Source organism: Lonchura striata, chromosome 2 (genome assembly GCF_050655825.1).
Source record: "Lonchura striata isolate lonStrDom1 chromosome 2, ASM5065582v1, whole genome shotgun sequence".
Lineage (NCBI taxonomy): Eukaryota > Metazoa > Chordata > Aves > Passeriformes > Estrildidae > Lonchura > Lonchura striata.
In genome coordinates, this window is record NC_140704.1 from 106,008,665 (window position 1) to 106,029,935 (window position 21,271).

General features: G+C 37.2%; 1 protein-coding gene across 7 annotated transcripts in view; it reads right to left on the reverse strand.

The window, feature by feature from the left end:
• Positions 1-21,271, reverse strand: part of ANKRD12 (ankyrin repeat domain 12) — a 59,517-nt gene that overhangs the window by 2,670 nt on the left and 35,576 nt on the right. For all 7 annotated transcript variants that reach the window (XR_014952856.1, XM_085571916.1, XM_021525174.4 and 4 more), the window contains 5 exons: positions 19,334-19,476; positions 17,629-17,776; positions 10,603-15,299; positions 4,512-4,610; positions 2,234-2,377 (listed from right to left, as the gene is read on the reverse strand). Coding sequence is in view for 6 of the 7 variants with exons in the window: in XM_085571916.1 (XP_085428042.1) it covers positions 2,234-2,377; positions 4,512-4,610; positions 10,603-15,299; positions 17,629-17,776; positions 19,334-19,476 (5,231 nt within the window). In the remaining variant the exon portion in view is untranslated. The remainder of the gene's footprint in view (positions 1-2,233; positions 2,378-4,511; positions 4,611-10,602; positions 15,300-17,628; positions 17,777-19,333; positions 19,477-21,271) is intronic.

A 21,271-nucleotide genomic window follows, 5' to 3' on the forward strand; every position in this document is an offset into this window, starting at 1 on the left:
GGCTTAAGGATTTATACCTTAATGTCTTAACTAATAAAAGGCATATCCTTCCACAAAATTACTGTCTATTTTCTCTTTAAAATTCTGTAACAAATCAGATTGATATCCCTTAGGGAAAAGCAAAAACATTAATAAAGAAAATATTAAGCAGCCTCATTTAACTGACTATAGTTTCAAGTATTGAAAGCAATTAAAAATATTTTTGTCATCGCAATCCCCAAAAGGAGATTATAAAATGGAGCAGACCTGTCTTACATCCTGCTTAATGAAATAGTTTTTTTTTTTTAAATTCCAACTTTTTCAAAAGGATATGGAATGTCATATCTGCCCACTGTGAAAAACTAGATATATGCTATGCATAGTCCTAAAGCCAGACTATGCCAATCTAACATTTAAATGATAACCACTCAATACAAGAAACTGCTGTTCCTCTTTCAGGGAGAAAATAAGACACTGCATGAATCTGTACACTGAGGCAGAAAGAACAAAAAGAAGCCCAACCACATGTGCAAAGATTGACCTTTCTAGAGAACAAAATTAGTATTTGCTAATGGGGTAACAGGAAAATGGCAGAATGCATTACAAGACAATGTTTTCTTATGCATCTACATTCTTCCCATTAAACAAATTTTAATCAAACCATCAGGTGGGTAGTATAAAACATTGATTTCAATTACATAAAAAAAATTATTTCATAATTTGCTGAACATTATATGCAATGTAATTTCCTGAGAAAAATTACCACAGACTGAAACACAAAGCTGTTGAAGTAGTGAGGGGGAAGGAGAGGCATTTTATTACTGCTGTTATTATATAGATAGTAAAAAAAAAAAAAAGGCAATACTTGGGGAGCACACACAACACCTCAACTTCTCCCCCAAAAAAGATTCCTTTTGTTTCACAAAATTCAAATACAGAATCATCTTACTTAAAACGAACTGTAAAATGTTAACTACAAAAATTCAGTTATGTGCACAACTCATGTATCCCTCATCTCTAAAAAGCTCAAGGCCTATGAACTGGAGCAGAAATAAAATGAAGTATATTTGGAATTTTGGAAGAGAAAAATTTTTGCCCTATCAGTTAGAAGTACTAAGAAAATTATACTTTAAAAATTTATCTGTATGAAGCTTAAAATGAGACAACACAGTCTCCATAAACTGCTATCTCCTGCTGAATCAACTTGTTGGGCATAGCTCTAGTTCTTCAAGGACTGGGGAAAAATGTAGTCACTGATTGAAGAAACACTGGAAGCTGTAATAATTCTAAAAAGGGCTGCAGAACTAATGTAAAATCTCTCATATGTTGGAAATGTATGTGTTTCATTTTAAAATGCCCAACATTCAATGCATTAACACTTTTATTACACCCAAAACATCAACATTTCCTCCTTGTGCTTCTCACAGCCACCGTAATAGGTGTCAAATGCTCGTTCTGTGTTTGTTAGTTGGAAAAACTGTCCACAAAATACCAACACAATGAGATTATCTTCTCTTAGAGATACAGATGCAGCCAATTTTTGAGTGACAGTCCATACAACATAAACAGATTGTGAAGCACATTGCTTATTTTATGTTTTAATCAGGACTAAATACCCATGTTGAACATATAAATAACAGGGCACAGGTAAGCTATATGAAGCCTGAAATAATTCTGAAAAAGATTATTTCATCTGGTGGCATTCAACATTTCACTGTTGGTCATCTGTTTCTGATGGTACAGTTCTAGTGACTGCCTTCAACAGAGGAGGAAAGCATAATGTGGATACATCCACAAAACATCTCCAGATTTCATAAACCAATTTCATCACTTCACACATTACTGCATTCCAATTATCTGGATTACTGATAGATGTCATCTTCTATGCTGGTAATTTCTTTGCTCTTGTTTAAGCTATATTCGTAAGCTTCAAAAACATGTTCTGTTTATGACTGAAATCTGGTTTTTGTAACAAAATTAGTAGAAAAATTTTCTTATTTTATCTTCTCATAATTCCTGGAGGTGAAAGAAAACCAGACATGGTACAAAATGGAAAAACCACACACATACATCCATCTCCTCCTATTACTGTACACCCAACTGAGGCCCAATATAAATAACAACTTATAGTGGGCATAATCCTAATTCCAGGCAAATCAATGACAATGTTGCTATGGGAACAGAATTCTCTCTGAATGCTTGAGCCAGGCTAGCAAGACCTTTTTGACTGAAGCTGTGAAGGACAAATCTTTACCTGAGCATCCAGAGGCACGTTGTACACCTCAGCATCCAGCAGCACAGTGCAGGCACTGAAGGGCAGAGTTTGATTAGCCAAGGTCCTGGCTGCTCGGTAGTGAACACGTAAAACCTCTTGCTCATTAGAGACAATAAGCTTTTCCTAATTAAGATATCAACATATAGATATACATTTAGTGAGTTAAACATTCATAAAAATGACCACTAATTGAAACATTTCTTTTCAGGGCTTACATTTTTGAACACTGTGAGAAACGGGCTGCTGAAGGTAGGAGGGGTTGTTCTTCTAATCAAATAAGAAATTTCAATTTGATGAAGCAGTGTGTCCCATGGATGTCAGAACTGAAAACACCTTCCCCTTAGCCCCAGCCTCCACTGATGGCTGAATGTTTCTACTTACTGAGGCAAGTCCTGGTTAATGAGGGTGGTGAAAGATGAAAGGTAGGAGGAGCATAGGGTTGGGATACAGATTTGTGAATATTAACTGTATAAAGCCTTTTACTCCAGGCACAGTGGTCAAGCAAACTGAAGCAGAAATACATTATTTGCAGGATAATTTTTTAAAAACAACATGCAGTAACTCCCTAAATTCACATTTGTATAAATATTCTTTCCTAAACTGAGACAAGAAAAATACAACTCGCTTAACAAAACTTGACTTACAGCTGTATAAAGTGGATTTAATTTGAAGAACAGCCTATATGAACAAAATAACTAGGAATATGCACAAATTTTTAAGACACAGAAGAATGTTTGTATGTGTTTAGTGCTCTACAATAAAATGGCTCTAATTTTTATCAAAATAAAAAGGTGCATTATAATACAATATATTTCTTGTTTTTTCAGAAAACAGGAAAAGGACCACCTTTCCTTTGGTTATAATCATAGAGTCTGTGCGGGAATGGACCTTAAAGATTATCTACCTATGACCCTCCAGCTGTGGAAAAGAACACCTCCCACTAGACCAGTTTGCTCAAGGCTCCACACAGCCTGGCATTGAACACTGCCAGGGATGGGGTATCCACAGCTTCTCTGGGCAACCTATTCCAGTTACTCGCCACCTCACAATAAAGAATGTCTTCTTAATATCTAATCTAAATTTCTCTTCTTTTGGTTTACAACTGTACCTCCCTTCCCCTTTTCTTATCACTATTTGCCTGTGTTAAAAGTCACTTACCCTCTTTTATATAAGCCCCTTTAAATACTGAAATGCCCCAATGAAGACTCCCTGGAGCCTTCTCTTCTCCAGGGCAAACAGCCCCAGCTTTCTCAGTCTGTTCTCCAAAGGAGAGGTGCTCCAGCTCTCTCATCAGTTTCCTGGCCCTGCTCTGAAGTCACTCCAACAAGTCCATGTCCTCCTTCTGCTGGGGACCCAGGGCTGGATGCAGTACTCTGGGGCAAGGGTATGATTTCACCAGAGCAAGTAGAGGGACAGAATCCCCTCCCTTGCTGTGCTGGCCACAATATTTTTATTTGCAACTGATTTCATTCAGAATTTGAACCACATTTACAATTTCTGTGCTTTGTATTTTATACTGTTCACTGAAATACTAAATTCAAGTAAAAACCCTCCCTCAGATGAATTTGTTAAATCACATTGAAATTGTCAATTGAAAAAGTATCCCACTGGGTTTGATGTGGCAGCTCCTTGTATAACTACATGGAAATCATTATGATACACCCCTGTCAGAAAGGGACCCTGCCTGTGCCCACAAACTATCTGGCTCGTGATCCTGGCATCTAAAGCTGGGTTACCAAGGAAAAAGGGCAACCTAAAACTAAAGAATACTACTAAACTAGGAATATTTTCTCTTTTTCTGTGCTCAAAATCAGTGATGCCTACAGATGTCGTTCTAATATAATTCTAGGCAGTTTCTGAGTAGAATATTGCCAAACGTGTTTTAGTCTTAGAGCCACACATGCCTCCTCTCAATACAAAATTTACTGTATCTTCAGTTCTTTTAACTCAGTCAATTTGATTCTGAAGTCTACAGCCATCATTAGCTTTCAAAACTAGTGTGAAGGTTCCTTCCCACTGCCTCTAGGGACACAACTCAGAGCAATTAACATGAAAAAGGTATTATCTTACCAACTTGAGGGTTCTGCAAACAGCTGCTCAAACCTTCCCCCCCCACCCCAAAGTTTCTCCAATTAATACATTTGAACAGAAGATTACTTCTAAACATTGTTAAAATGAGAAAAATGTAGTCTCTCCATTGAAAAGGGAAAAGATCCTAGAGCTTAAATCCAGGACATAAAAAATACATTAGTCTTACCCTTTCAATACTGTGCTGTAAACGTAGTTTCATCCTTACAACCTCCTGTTGTTTAAATAGTTCCTTAAGTGGGTCCGACAGTGATGGAGGTGGTGTAATCTGTGGAACAAATTTTATAAATAATACAGTGAATATGTAGTTAACATGTTTAGCACTGCTCATATGATCTATTAAAAAACCCCTAAGAAACAATAAACAAGGCATTTTTAAAGAAAAATGCTTTTTACTTTCCATTAGTTATGTGAATTCAATGTGTTTGCAGTAAAAAGTTTTAAGGATTCCATACCATAAAATTAATAAACCCAAGTGAAAATGGAGTTTCAACCTGTTTAGTGCTTTTAAACAGTCATTATCAGCATTCCATAGCTGTTCTTTTTAAAAGGCTATACTGTAGAATACAGGAAGAATACAACCTGCTTCCCATTTTAAAGACTCTTTAAAACACAGCTGTTCATTTTGAGAAGATAAAAACTGCCTAGTAAAATGCAAGAGCAAAGTAAAAAAAAGTATTGCTAAAAACACCCCAAACCACTTGATATATTCATACAATAGCAACAGCATTTTATATTGCCAAAAGATAACCAACCATACTCCTAATCTTGCAATCACGCAGAACACAGGAAAGCACAAAAACAGACTAGAGACCCAGACAGTAGCCTGAAAAAGTGTTTCTTCCTGTCAGTTATTCAAATAAGTTTTAAAAAAACTTTATTCCTTGAAAAGAAAGTAATTTTAGAAAATCACAAACTTGAGTGACATATCAATGCTGTTACTAATTTGCTATACTATAAACATTACTGTCTGGTCTGAGCTGCATGAAAAACACTGACAAGGCACCTGGAGCTCTCCTGGCAACTGCAGAAATCAGATGCTTTTTGAGAAGTAACTAATAAACTTCTTGGGAGTTTTAAGACTCCACCTAAAGTTTACTTTCCTTTATGCCAGTTCTATCTGACAGTTCAGCATGAGTTTTAACAACTGACAGATGTAAGAGAACTGATAGTGCTTTGGAAAGACCCATTCAAATTACGTGAAACACTGCCTACTACCACTGATACTCAAAAACCACAGCTCAAGTACATACCTGCAGTTACTATACCCTACCTTGTACATAACACAAGCAGAAAGATAAATAAGTCTTTTCAATAAAATAGATCCTTCAACTGTCAAGAAGTAATAAATCCATCATGGAAATACAGATACACTATAGATTAAACTAGACTATTAGTAACAATCTTGCACCTATACATTCCAGTAACAAAGTGATTTATCTACCAGAAATGCCTGAATTATTACTATATTGGAAAATTTTTTCAGGACAATTTTTTCTCAACTGGAAGTTAGCCAATGTCTCTGGAATTATAGAACATAATCTGAATACCTGATTGCAGTTCATTCCTTACATTATTATATGGCATAAAATGACATTCAACTTTTTCATATTTCAAACTACAGAATAGGATAGACTTCCTTTTTCTTAGTGAAAACAGTATGGCTCTCAAACCAGCAACGTTTATGGCATATGCCATTTTTTATAAAACATCAGTATTAAAAACAAATACACCCCCTATACTCTAGTTTTTCCTGAAGACTTTGCATTCATGGTACAGTACACTAGTGCTGTCACTGTCTTTCAATAAAATAAGACAAGATGCCTGTAAATAATATCAAGTTTTAATTTTTACTAAACCTAAAACATCTCCCAAAATCTCCATTATTTTGCTTACAGAAAACCACACAGATAAGATACAAGAGAGAATCTAAATAACCTTTGGGTTTATGCTCCTGGATTTTCCAGAAATAAAAACTTGAGCTGCAAGCATCCATATCACTTGAACAATTTCACAGAATCACAGAATGGTCTGGGTAGGAAGGGACCTCAGGAGTCATTGAGTTCCAAGCTCCCTGCCATGTGTAGGGATGCCACCTACTAGACCAGGTTACTCAAGCCCCATCCAATCTGGCACTTCCACAGATGTGGCATCCACATTTTCTCTTGGCAACCTGGTCCAGCATTACCACTCTCACAGTGAAGAATTTTTTCCTGATACCTAATCTAAACCTGTCCTCTCTCAGTTTGAAGCCATTCACCCTTGTAACGTCATTACATTTCAAATATTATAAAATGTTATTCCCTTAAATTTACAGACAATTTAATTTTACAACAGAAATAAGAATCAACACCACAGAAATAACCTGACAAGGAGCAGATCATCTAGACAGCAGAGCTGTGTGGACTTTTATATAAACATGTAGAACTCTGTTTCAGCAGATTATGTTCAGCCCTGAACAGAAGATTATGTTCAAACCTGTGTGACACTGACAGGTCTCCATGACCCCAGAGATCCCTATTACCACTGGATACATTCATAAACTCTTCACCCCCGCCCAGCCCAGCAGCATCTGCCAAAATGTACTGCTAAATGTTAGGTTTGGTTACAGTAATTTATGCAATGATCTGTTCTTTCCTCTCTTCTTGGAAACTTGGGAAGAGTGATCCTCAGATCTTTAGGAATCTGAACATAGGATTTGGGCAGTTGCACATCACCTACTGGAAATCCAGCTTGTGAAAACAGCAGAGATTGAGACAAAGGAAATTGGTTTATTTGAGACCAAAAAGTCTGACTTAAAGGTTCTGAGGGAGGAACAGCCAGAGGAGCCTCTCAGACCTTCTAGTCAAAGAAATTGTTACTAAAGAGAACACAAAAAACTGTGTAGGGAAAATACAAACACAGAGGTTGGGTTTGCACAAACAGAGCATGAAACTGAACACCACAAAAAAAGGTGCTCTCTGTTTTTTGCATAACCAAAATATTGAACTATTTTCTTAAGGGCCCAGACTTCATACAGAAGAGAGGGAAACAAAGGGACCCTGCCTGATTCAGTCTGAGAAATCACTCAGAAAAGCCAGACAGAACTTGGCTTTGTGCCTCTGCTCCACCTCACTTGGAGCCAGCCATTAGAGGTTTGATTGGCTAGAGCTCATGTTCAAGACATGCCCTCCCCATCTCCAACACATCAAAACCCATCAGCAACTTTCCTGCTTGCCTTGCATGCTTCAGAACAACTACAAGAGCATCAACTCTTCATTCCATAAACCTTCAATGCCAATTTGTCCTCCTCCACTCTTCTATGTCATCCAAACAACCGGCCTGCTCTAATGCTCTATTTCATGCATTTTGAAAACAAGTTTCTGGTAATACCCCTAAAATTAGATTTTACCACTTGAGCTTCTACAGCAATGCTAGGGAGACTGGACAGAATCTCCTTTACTAGAAATAAATCTGCTAGACAGCCATTGAAGGCTGGCAGTGAATCATCCTGATACGTCCTCTCAGGAGACAATACAGATAAAGATGACTGAACCCTGTAGAACTTGGAACAATCTGAAAGGCAACAGAGCCAAGAGCCAAGTACAATCGAAATGTTAGAAGATTGAGATTTTTTTTCTTCAATTTTAAACTGACCTGATGTCTCCTACCTTATGTTTTGTATTTGTACTGATGAGAGGGAAGCCATAATTCATACATGAATATCCTCAGCCTTAGGTGATCTGGGCTGTAAATTACAATATATAGACAAGGCTGTGGAAACAAGGTTTTAGCACACCATCTCCTAGTTCCCACCTACAGCACATTTGAAGTTCATCAGATAACTACAGTGCATCATTAAAATTCCAGTGCAGAGAACAGTAAACATACTTTTCCATACACCAACCATTCCGAGACTCAGAGTGTCAGAGCTAAATATATGGTCTCCACACAGACCTACACAAAGGATATCTGTAACACAGGAATAATTAAAGAAAGGGTATCTACTTTCTCTCTATGTCAATTGATGAGTAAAAATTTGGTTAACAGAGAATTATTAGAGAATTGAAGGAAAAAACTGCAAAACAAACATGACAAAAAGGTAATTTTACAGTTGCTTATCAAATTCTGCATTATAGGTATAACAACATGTTATTAATAATTCAGAGAGACAAAGCTTAGTCTTTATTTTCACTTTGTTGGACAATGTGTACAAGAAACAAACACTAATTTCTGAGAATGAAATGATCCTTGGTTTAGCAATTCTCCTTTTTATGGTATTTGTAACAGGAATTATTATGATTACAATTTTCAGTGGTGACTAAATAAAATCGTTAAACTGTGTACACAAGCAAATTCTATAGATAAGTTAAATCTGAACTATTACTAATTTTTTAAACAATATTTTTTTCTGAAAGGAAACATGAAAAGTTTTATCAAAATTGTACATTTACACAAGTGACAGTAATTAAATAAAACAGTTGCATTGGAGATTTTTCAGACACAAAAAATGAATTGCTTAGAGTATCTTCTTATTTAGAGCAAAACTCATGCTTTTTCTTACACTTTAATTCTAATGAAAATAATCCCCAATTTCCTAATAATTTATTTTGGTTTCTCAAAATTTATCTTCTTCCCTTTTGCTTCTAGGAACTTTAAATATCAACTTCCACCTGTTCTCTCTCTACATCTGTAGAACATTACCAGGACAATATAGTATATAGAAAACAACTGTTTAAAACATCATTACCATCAGAACATGTACATGTAAGGAGGAAAACCAGAAATCTAAATGAGACAAAAATCAGTAACTGTAACTCTTTTAATTACATGTTTACTTTTTAATCAACTTTTTTAAAGAGGCTTTCCTTTTCAACAACTGATTAAAAGCCATTGAGAATAGGAAGCACACACCCATCTCTGGTATTTTCTGAGCCTGTTACCTGAGATTTTGCTCTCCAATAGCTAAATTTATTGTCAATAACTGCAGAGTTCCTATTATACATAGTAATAGAGACAGGAAGTAATTATAAGGCAGTACTTTACTATCAAGTCAAAAACTCTGCCCTCCTTATATGTCTACGCACACATTGCCATTTATGATTGAGAATTGAATTCTATTGCTCAGGTAGGAGATGGGCCAGGAAAAAATATATTCCATGCTTCTCTACTTTCCACTTGACCCAAATTAAGCACTGAAGTGTGATGCCAAAGCAGCGAGCTGTAGCTTGGAAACAGTATGCATTTGACTAGCGGCAGCTTAAAAAAAAAAAAAAAAAGAAATCTGTGCCTCCAGTGATAAAGATGTTACAGAAGCTGCAACAGCTACTGAGAAAGATTTGTAGACTTGGGAAGGCTGACAGCCTGGTACACACATTGTGGTGAAGCTTACCATACACCCTAGTTCACCCACAGACCTTGCAAGAAGGTCTTACCCACATCCTTCCTTAGACTGCAACTGGCCTAGTAATCCCCAAAAAATTAGAACAAACAGCTTGTGCAGGGAATTAAGACTAGCTGCATAACAAAGCAAACATTTTAAAATCTACATATTAAACTCCTATTCATTGCTTCATCAAAAAAATCCTCAACTCTACTGGAAAAAGCTAAAGCCTTTTACCCTCAAGTAAGGGTGAGTTATCTTAGATGAGCTGACATCATAACTTGTCCATTGAAAAAAAGAGAACTTAGACCTAAACAAGTGTCTCTGAACTACAGGTGTTCTTCAGTAAAAAGAAAAAAAACCATGACATTATTTAATAAAATTATGAACAGCTTAGGTTGATGGATTACAAAAGCCAGGACACAGCAGATTACTTCTGCTGCTTTTGAGATAGCTGGCAGGCACTCTCCTGCTTAAAACATTTGGCAACAGACTTGGTGTTTTGAAGCACAGCACGTCCACCCCCCTTCAAACAAAACAGCTTTGACTAATTAGTTTTAACGAAATTATTGACAGCAGAAATTAAGAGAAGCTCTCAATAATTTACTCCACTTCCAAAAGAGCAGGCTTTACATACTTTGAAACATAGCATTTGTCTGTGTGCCCTTGACAAATTTCATACATAGTTTGTCTTATAGTAACTGTGAAACCACTGTTTGTATTTCCAGTGAATGAGGCTTTTAAATATGATGCTATTAATCAGTATTATTTTGACATATCTCAACTCACTGCTTTTAGCAGAATATTCAGAAGCATGTTAGGAAGAATATGGAAGTTACAAGAACAAAACCAAAGCATGCCTTTCATTGCATGCATATTGAAAGACCATGTTACTTACAGTTGGGATGCATATCTTGCTCAGGGGATTGCCATCCAGCAAGTAGGAGCCATTGAAGGTCACATATTCATCGTAATATTGAGGTGCCTGAGGAATAACACTGCACAGCAATTTACGCTTCTCTTCTATTTTCTTCCTTATGTGCAAGTATTCAAAATAGGGGTTTGCTCTCTCAGAACTGTACGGCTGAATCTCCTCAAGTTTCAAAGAATCAACAATAGCTGCCAGCGACTGCTGGGTTTTCTCCTTGGCCTGCAGCAAAGAAGGGTTCGCTTGCACAGGCTGAGGCACGCGTGACACCTTCCTTTTACGTGGATGATGTACCTGAGCATCATCATCTTCAGTTAATCTAATTCTTGCTTTCATAGATGCTGAAGATTCAGACTCTTTTTCTGATGTTTGTGTACAGCCAAGAGGATTCTGCTTGCCCTGGTTAGCAAGCAAATTTGCTCTGTTCCTCGTGATTCTTTGAGGTACTTCTTGCTGTTCCATCTTCTGATCCTCAGCAACTTCTTCTTCTACTTTAACTATTTGGCTGTATTTATGCACCTCTTCCTGTGTAACCTGTTGTGAACTATTTTCCAAATTGGATATAGAGGAATACTGTGGTGAATCATCTGCCAACACATTTTCTCTGTCTGCAGTGCAGGGACTTTTATTAACCAATTCATTTGTAATTCCCTTTGACATTCCTGCACTTAGTTCACAGAGTTCAGCATTGGCTTTACTATCAACAATATGTACAGAGACCAACTTTTCTTGTTGGTCTTTTTCATTTCTAATATCTGAAGTATTTGCTGTGTTACTATCCACTTCACCCAGGGCATTCTTACAAACAACTTTACTGAATGAGTACAAATTCACGTTTAAATGTGAACTGCTATCGCTTTCAGGAGTATCCTTCTCTGATGGTACCATTGGCAAATCATTCACCTTTTCATAGCCCTGTGAAACGTCTTTTGCAGAGCCCTCAGAATATACAGCCATAGGTGCATCAGTCTTCCTAATGTTTGAAGGGAAGAAAGCATTTTCCAGCTCTCTGGTACTAGTAGCATCTGTTTCCAAAGCAGAGGTTGCAGTCTGAACTAGATTTTGCTGCTGTACAAATGATGAATCTTGACTGATAATGCCTGGTAAGGAAACATTTTTTGACACAACTGGAAGTGGCTGGGTAGGTAAAGAACAAGGCGACTGTGAAGGCAAAAATGATGCAGATTCTTGAGAACTGGAACTTCGCTTAATTTCAGGGTGCTGAGGCAAAAACTCAGATACTTGTTGCTCTTTTAACGTCCTGTTCTCAGAATTATGCACTGCTATAATGCTTTTAGCATCTTGCTCTGACACACCACAGCCTGAGCTGTTAAAGTCATTGTTTAATGGATTAAGTCTGTCAAAAGGCACATCCCACAGTTTGGTTTGCTGAGTCACACCACTATGACTACATGGTTCTAAATGCATGCTAGAGTCTTCTGAAGGGCTCATCTGAGCATTATCTTTAATGGTATTTGTCCCTGTTATTGCCTGCTTGTTGCTAACAGCTCTATTTGGAGATGATGTGAAGCTGGACTGCAAAACAGCCACACTGCTTTGAAAATCTCTTTCAAGTGCACTGCACAGTAGCTCTAGTTTAGGAGAAGTGCTACTGTAAGTCTGAACTGACTGCAGAGCGTTCTGGTTGATTTCTTCTGATTTTCCAGGCTGTTTGCTTTGTTCAGAAACTGCAGCAGGCATGCTGCATCTTCGAACCTCTATAACAGGCCTACACTCATTTAAAACCAACTTAACATCTTCAGCAGATGCTGATCTAACATACATTTGTGGAAGTCTGTTCGTGAAAGGTGGCTTAATGCGATCTGGCAACTCAGCAAGACCATCAGCCTCTTTTTCCACAAGGGCTGGTGATTTGGCACTTGCCAAAAATGGTGACTGTGAAAAAGACATTTGGGAATCAGAACCTTCTGGCATGAAGTCCGAATCATATTCAGTTACAGGTCTTGGAGTAGTTACTGTGGTATGGCAAGAATCTTCAGAGCTTGCAACAGAAACCATGGACACTGACCTGGAGCTCAGCCCCATCTTTTCACTTTCTGATTTGGGTGATCTGTTGAAATTATCTAAAGCCAATGAAGTCTTTACAACATTGACACTTCTCGTGTCTACTGACTGAGATCTATTACTTGTAGCATCTTTCTGCTGTTTTTCTTTTATACACACATCTGGCAACTCTGAACTTTTTGAACGAATCAGTTCTTTGCCTTTTACTTCAGCTAATGAGTGTTTGGGTTTTTCCTTCATTTTGTTATGTTCTGAACAAGTGCGGTTTCTCAAACGTTCCTTCTCTTTCTGTTTTATTTTTTCTTTATGCTTTCTATGCCACTGCTCTATCTCCAGATCTTTAAGGCTAAGCATTCTTTCAAAACTAGTTTGCATCAAATCATCATTGACTAATCTTTTTTCTTTAGGCCGAGCATCCTTCAATGCAGGTGCTGGTTTAGGCTTAAGTTTCTCATGTTCAAGTTTTAGTTTAAGCAAACTACTTTGATGCAGTTTATCTTTATGCTTGTCCCTCTCTTTGTATCTATCTATATCTTTATCTTTTTTATCTTTCTCTCTACCATCTGGAGTTTTCAACAAATCATCTTTTGGTTTTTCCTTCAAAGATGATAGTTTGTCATGAACTGTTTTATTACTTTCAGTAATAGTGCATCTCCTTTCCTCTTGCATATGTTTTGAGCTTGCTAATGATGAGGTCTCCTTGTCTTTGGATTTGTCTTTTTTTTCTAATTCCTTTTCTCTGGTTCTATTTTTTTCTGATTTAGTATATTCAGATTCTTTTTCAGACTGTTTGACTTTTCTTTCAGTACAGTGTTTTTCTTTGCTTTCAGCCCAATGTCTCTCTTTATCAGCCTTTTCTTTATCATGCTTCTTATCAGTTTTTTCTTTATTTCTTTCCCTGTCGTCAACTTTTTTAAGAGCACCCATGCTTTTTATTTTGTCATTTTCCTTATGGCCCCTTTCTGCTTGCTGAAAACTGGACTTCTCCTTTACTTTCTCCGTATTTTCATTTACTTCTGCTTTATCTTTCTCTATTTTGTATTCATGCTTTAACTTTTTCTCTTTTTCTCCATGTTTTCTTTCTATCTTTTCAAAATCTTTTTCTTTGATTGAGAATCGCTTTTCTGTCTTCTCTTTATTTTCCTTTAAATTCTTTTCCTGCTTTTCAGTATCTGTTTCTCTTTCTACTATATGAACACTGGCTGCCTCATCTTTAACACCAAAACAGAACAATTCAATTTCTTTATCTGCAAGCATAACTTCTTTTTCTTCTTTTGTATCTTTGATTTTTTCATCCTTGAGAAACTTCTCATTTTCCTTTTTGTTCTTCTCTTTTTCTCTCTCATCTTTAATACTTCTCTCTTTCTGGAACTGTCTCTCCTTAACTAATTTATCTTCTTTTGCCACAGTTTTTTCTAGCTTTGATTTTCTGTCTGAAGAAAGAGATTCATGTTCTGTATTTATCAAAGTGTCATCATTTTCATCACTTTTGAAAAAGTTTTCTTTCCAAAATTCTCTGTCAAACTCAATACTTCTTTGAACGTCTTTAACATTATCCTTATGTTTGTGTTTCTCTCTCTCCCCATCCTGTTCCTTTTTGTGCTTTTCCTTTTCTCTTTCTTTGTGCTTTAATTTATGCTTCTTAAGTGTTTTACCTTCCTTGTCAATTTTTCTCAAAGTATATTCTGAATTCTCAAATGTTGAGCTATTATCTTCCTCTTTGATTTTAGGACTAGATTTTTCACCAAATTCCAAGTGAAAATCCTTTTGATGATGCTTGCTTTTTTCTTTGTGCTTGCAAGATTTGCCACTAGAACTTTCTACTAGATAATCAGAATCAGTGTTGTGGTCATACCGAACTAATTCGGACGGCAATGTTATTTCAGAACCTCCTGGTGATAAGCAAGTTTTGGTGTTTTCTTGCTTTAATGGTGTTGACTGCTTTTCACTTAACCCACAGGGATGCTTTGGAGATTTTCCAGCAGTGATATGAAACAGATGTAAAGAAGAATCTTCTTTTGAGGTGAAAGACTTCTTAAAGGTTTCTTCCTCTCTAGCTTTATCTAAAGGATCTAACCCAGAAGTAGCTATATTTGTTACTCTAGCATTTTCTTTTTCTTGCTTTACTTCTTGATTCTCTTTATTTTTGCTTTGATTTTTTACTTTCCTTTTAACTTTGCCCTTTTGCTTGTGCTCGTTTGCAACCATATATTCTTTCTTCACTCTGACATCAGAATTTGGTGTCTCTGAAACAGAGCAAGGAGAGACCATTTTCTTGTCCTGAATTATTTCTTCATCTGAACTTTCAGAACTTGAATACAGAACTCTAGAGGGTTTCTGCTTTTTGTTTTTCAATGATTTTGAAAAGACAACTTTTTCTTGTTTCACAAATAAGCTGGTCTTTTCAACTTCAGTTTCATCTTCTTTCCTTGGGTCTTTTCTAAGAATATGTTTGTCATCAATCATTTTTTTCATTTCATCTTCATCATCATCTTTGAACTCATACTCATCTAGTGCAGAGGGAAGTGGTGCCTTGCTAGGGACTGTTTGTTTGCTGTTGTTGGCTACAGAGTCCTTTTCTGCTTCTGAATCAACATTTCCATCTACACTGGAAGGATTTACAGATGGAGTTTCTTCAGAATCTAGAGTAAAAAAAACAAAAATTAATAGAATACTGATGGGATACTTGTCATACCTCAGGACAAAAGAGTTCAGTTCAGCAGTCACCTCTTTACACACAAAAATAATAAAACCTATCTTAAACACAGAAAACAAAAGGTGATGAAATCAAAGTTCTTCCCTCCCTTTACAGCTCTCACTTAGGCATGTAAAAATACTAATTAACATTTATATCTAATAAAAGTAATGCAGTTTAAATTTTGAAAACCTCACATATTGCGCATAATTTCTGTATAACCTGATTCTTTCTAAAGGACAATACCCTGTGCAGACTATTGAGGAATCAGCTGCTAAACAGTAACAATATTCTATTACACATATGTAAAAATATTTGTCTTAAGATTGATGCTTTCACTAAGCTGAAGTTGATTCTGTGAAGTGATGCCACAGCTGTTCCTTAGAACAGAAGGACCACGCACTGTATTTTAGGTTATTCTAATGCCAAAAAAGTTGACACTACATCAGAACATAGAGCAATAAGACTTTTTTCCCTTGAAGTATGCTGCATCTTTGACTAGAAAACATTCCTGGGGGCTGTGTTTTAAGTATTTGTCTGGGAAAGAGAAACCAGCTTTTACAATCATGTGACACGATGCTGCTCTTTGTCTGCTTTTCACAGATCACAGAATGGCTGTGGTCGGAGATCATCTCATTCAACCCACCCTGCTCATGCAGAGACACCCAGAGCCAGCTGCCCAGGACCATGCCCAGAAAGCTTGTGAATTATCTCCAAGGACGGAGACTCCATAGCCTCCCTGGACAAGCTGTGCCACTGCTTGGTCATCCTCACAGTAAAAAAAAAATGTTTCCTGCTGTTCAGATGGAACTTCCTGTGTTTCACTATCTGCCTATTGCCTCTGGTCCTGTCACTGTGCACAAGTGACAAGAGCCCAGCTCTGTCCTCTTTGCAACCTCCCCTCAGGTATTTTTATGCATCAAGATTCCCTGAGCCTTTCCTTTCTTTTTCATCTTCCTGGCCCTTCTCTGGACTCTCTCCATGGTGTCAATGTCTCTCCTATACTGGAGAGCCCAGAGCTGCACCCAGGACTCCAGCTGTGGCCTCACCAGTGCTCAGCAGAGGGGGAGGAACACCTCCCTCAACCTGCTGGCAACATTCCTCCTAATGCAGCCTGGGACATCACTGGCCTTCTTTGCAGCAAGGGCACTTTGCTGGCTCACGGTTAAGCTGGTCAAGCTCATGGTTCAGCATGAGCCAGGGCCTTTTCCATAAAGCTGCTTTCCCAGCTGGTCAGACCTGCACTGCTGCTTGGATAGTTGTTTCTCCCCAGCTGCAGGACTTTGTACTTCCCCTTGATGAACTACATGAGATCCCCATGAGCCCATTTCTCCAACACATTAAGGTTCCTCTGGATGGCAGCACAACTCTCTCATGCACCACTCACTCCTCCTCAGAAGCCCCAGTTCTGTGTCATTAGGAAACTTCCTGATGGAACACTCTATCCCAACCATTAATGAAGGTGTTAAACAGGAGTGGAAACAGTATTAATCCAAGGTACAGAGGCAGTTACTGGCCTCCAAATAAACTTTGTGCCACTAATCACCACCATTCCAGCCTAGATGTTCAGCCAGTTTTCAATCCACCTCACTTCTTTTATCTAAAAGATTATTAATTGTTGAATATTCTGTGAAAACCAAATGAAAAGTTCCTGTCTGACACTCAAGTAAGTTACTCATGGTCAAGAATCTTTTGCTTCTGAGGAACAATTCTTTCTGTGCTCCAAGAAATTAAATACTCCTCAATCTGCAGAAACACAAGAAGGACCAAGAATTACTGCCTCCACTTCTGCAACTTACTTACCAGATGACCCACAGAAACCAGTGGCTCCCTAAGTAACTAAGTTGCACCCACCTGAAACACTGACTCCTGATACATCCTCTAAAGGTGGGAAGTAAGTAACTTTGGGGATAATTTTTCACCATTAAACAAACCATCTCAGAAACACACTCTATCATAAAAAATATGGTACTTTCCTCTATATCTTTCTCTGGTAAAATCATCATTCTGATATAGAGCTAATTTGCAAAGTGGGAATGGCTTATTAAAGACAAAGAGAAAAGTAAAAAAAAAAAAAAAATCCAGAATATGCATTTCAGATAATTCAGTTGAAAAATTTAACGAACTACCTCTAGAAATATAAGTGAAAGACAACCATAGCAATATGAATTGTTACCTGCAGCAAGCTTTAATAGCTAACACTATACAAAAGATTAAGGCCACTTAACCTTAGGTGAAATGATGCATTAACTATGCAATTAAATAGCTACTTTTACCTGAGCAACTGTCTTCATCATCAGAGATGGGCACCTCTCTTTTCAACAGCATTTCCAATTCTTCAGTTTCAGCAACATCAACAGGTCTTTCCCCATGCTTATTAGCTTGAAATGGATTTCCACCATGTCGAAGTAACAACTTTACAATCTGCAGCATTAAATAAATTAACTTTGAGGTTATCCATAACATGTTACTTGACCAGCAAAACATCCATCATTGCACACAAAATATGAGTAACACGATATGCAATCCTAAGTCCTATCTACGATATTGAGACTGGGAAGCAAGACTTCAGCAACTAAAATGCAAAGTCCAGGTAGTGCATACTGTCTGCTCTATAAAGGAGGTGAAGGGGAAGACTAGAGACAGCTGCTCTCTGTCCCATAGCATCATTATAAAAGAAAGACAGGGGCCTTTGTTCTTGCTGTTCTAGCATTTCTTCACACAATTTATCTGGTTCCCCACCTACGAGGCTCTTTACTACTCTGCACTTGATTCATTCTCTTGCTCCAAATTTTATTTCACTTAAATCAGGAACAGATAGCTTTCAGAAGTCACAGTACTGTTGGTTTCTCCAGCAGTTCCAAAAAGCCCTTAGAGATCTTACTGGAGGAACAAAGCACCTCCACCTGCAACTGCGTGCAATAAATCAAAATCATCAACTTCTCCACCATTAAGGGCAACATTTTGTTAATGTTACAGTGATATCAAGGCCACTGCATTTTCAGCATAGTGTCTAGTATTAATTACTTTTTTTTCCCTATGTATAAAGAATGGCGAAATTCAGCAGACAGTGATACCTTAATAGGAAGCTTGAGAATTATTCTGGTACATAATGTCAGATGGCCACAGGTACCTGTACTGATACCAGATAAGCAAGAGGTCCCATTCTCCAAGACTCTACTACAACTGTCTACTACAATTTGGGTCTAAAGACCCAGTATCTTCATTTACATACCTATAAAAAGCAATTACTAAATAGCTAATAAAAAGAATCCCAACATATTATCAAAATTAATTTCTCTAGCTTTTCCAGAAAAACCTTTTAAAATTAACATCTTGTTTGCAAGGTGTACTTGATTTAAGGATGTATTCTATTCTTTTGCTTCCAACAACAGATCACATACACAGTAATTAAATAAAAGAGATATAAAGGGAAAGCAGAGTCATTTTTGATCTTATTTGCAGAAATCAATAACAAATTTGAAAGTTAATGTAAAGCACCTACAGAGCTCAATTTATCTTCTCCACTAAATGCTGATTGGTAAATTAAAAAAATAAGAAGAATATATATACTTCAATTCTCTATTTCAATGCCATTAAAATATGTTAAAAGAAATATATGATATATACCTTTAAATATTTATAAACATGTATGTATAATATACATGAATCCACAGTATACTTTTAGGAGACAGTTTTCTTTTGAGAAGTCGATACAGTAAAAGTTTCTCAAAAAAAGTCAGTTAAGTGCTTATTTACTAAGAAAGTAAAGATAAAACTTATAAATATTTAAGAAACAGATACTGGTAGAATATATCTGGCAATAGAAGTCAGATGAAACAATCAGAACAAGTTTAAGATGCTCCCAAAACAGCAGAAGCAGAACTACAAGACTGCAATGAGGACAGTTAGGATCTGTTCTGAAGCTTCAGCATTTCAAACCATGTTTTTATCCCCCTCCCACTCTCCCAGAAGACTCACATTTCTATGTCCACTGCTAGCAGAATCATGAAGAGGGGTATCATCATCCAAGCCCTGTGTGTTCACATCTGCTCCCGCTGCTATCAGAACTTTAGCAACATCGTAGTAACCAACATTACAAGCTTCATGCAGTGGTGTCCAACCTAGAGTGAAGAGTGGCAGGTTTATCAGAGATTTGACTTTTCATTCCTGAAAAATGATAGATCTCTACTGCCTCTGAACATTTCAAAACAGACTCACACACAGTCTTTGGCAGAACAGCAACGCCATCCCTCTGATGAACAACACATGCTTTATCAACTTCAAACCTCACATCAAATTTCAAGATTTTCTGAGATTAAACTGAATGCTGGAATCACAAATCAAATAGTAGAAGACAAAATCTGGCACAAAATCCCCAGGCTAAACATGTTAGAGATTCTTTGATTAGTAAACATTTGAACTCCGATAGGTGTATATATAAATAATGTTAAAATAAATGGAAACCGTTTGAAAGCCACACTATTGGAAACAGTAAGTGTAGCAAACTGCCATAACCAGTGCTCCTTTAGAGTTACTGAACATGTACAGCATCACATAACCATTAACAACATTAGCAGCTAATAAATAATGGCAGAGAACTTACTCTGGTATTTCCCAGAACACTAGTCATTGTTTGCAATTTTGATTTCCATAAGTTCAGTGTTCATTTTCTGTAGCAGAGCGTCAACTGAAGATGACAGCTCACGCATGCTATATTCCTTACCTCAATTTCCTCTTCACAGCTTGATGACTTCTGCTTCACAGCTGACCTGAACTGCTATTGATACCTTCTCAAAGCCCAGTTCAGGGGAGGCATTCAACTTTTGTTTCCAACATAACCAGTAAAAGAGTTTAATCACATGAGCTCTGTATCTAATCAGTAGCAGTCTTGTACATCCATGAAGTGGAGATACAAGAAACCCCTAACTTATCTAATCCCTCAGTAATGGGATTTCTCACCTTCAGCCTTCACTCAACTTCCAAGCTGCCACTCATTAATATTTTAAAAACAGCTAAAAAAAAAAAGGAAAAACCAAAAAAAAAAAAAAGGGAAGAAAATAAAAAAGTTTCTAAGTCATTCTAAAGCAAAAAACTTCTTTCTGTTCTTCATACACTAAATTTCCTTTTCAATCATCACTTGGGTTACTCACTTCCAGCTCTGTCTGGCTACCACCTCTATCTTTCCATTTTCTTGTCATTTGCCCTTTCACACTCACCCAACATGATAACACTCTTCTGCTCTCAGCCCTCTGATCCCTGTTTTTTATTTTCTGTATTAATTATCTTCATAATTCATTTTTCTCCATGTTGTACTGCTTTGCTTTTCCATCCTTTCACAATGTCCAGCCTGCCAACTCTAGTGCTGGCTTGCTGTCAGTATCTGTTTCCTTTACTCTTGTTCTCACACGGCAGTATCATTCTGGCAGATATCCCATGAGCAGGGCTACTTCCTCCATTACTAATTCATTTTCTGCTCCTTTAGTTCTGCCAAATCCTTAGCTAAAAAACCTCTAATTCTCTAAACTACACTGCATACTAAATTCCTACTTTTCTCCACTCATGACTCACTGCTTCAATCCTCCCTCTCTGCACAGTATTTTGAAGTTCAGCCAACTCTGCTTTTCACTTTGGATCAACAATAAAAAAAATATCTCACTTAATCCCAAACAACTCTAGAATTTTGAACAAATTCTCCAACAACTTGCATCCAACTGATTGCCAGAACCAGTTCTCAGCCATTGTCCTTTTCCTTTCATCTGCCTTTAAATTCAGTATCTGCCCTAGGTCAGACTGGGATGAAGCTGTGAAGTTAACTTCCTTCAGAGCAACCCATACAGTAATGTGCATTGCATTTGGGGGCTACACCAGTACTCACAGCATACTAGTGGTTTTGGCTACTGCTGAACAAGGCTTGTT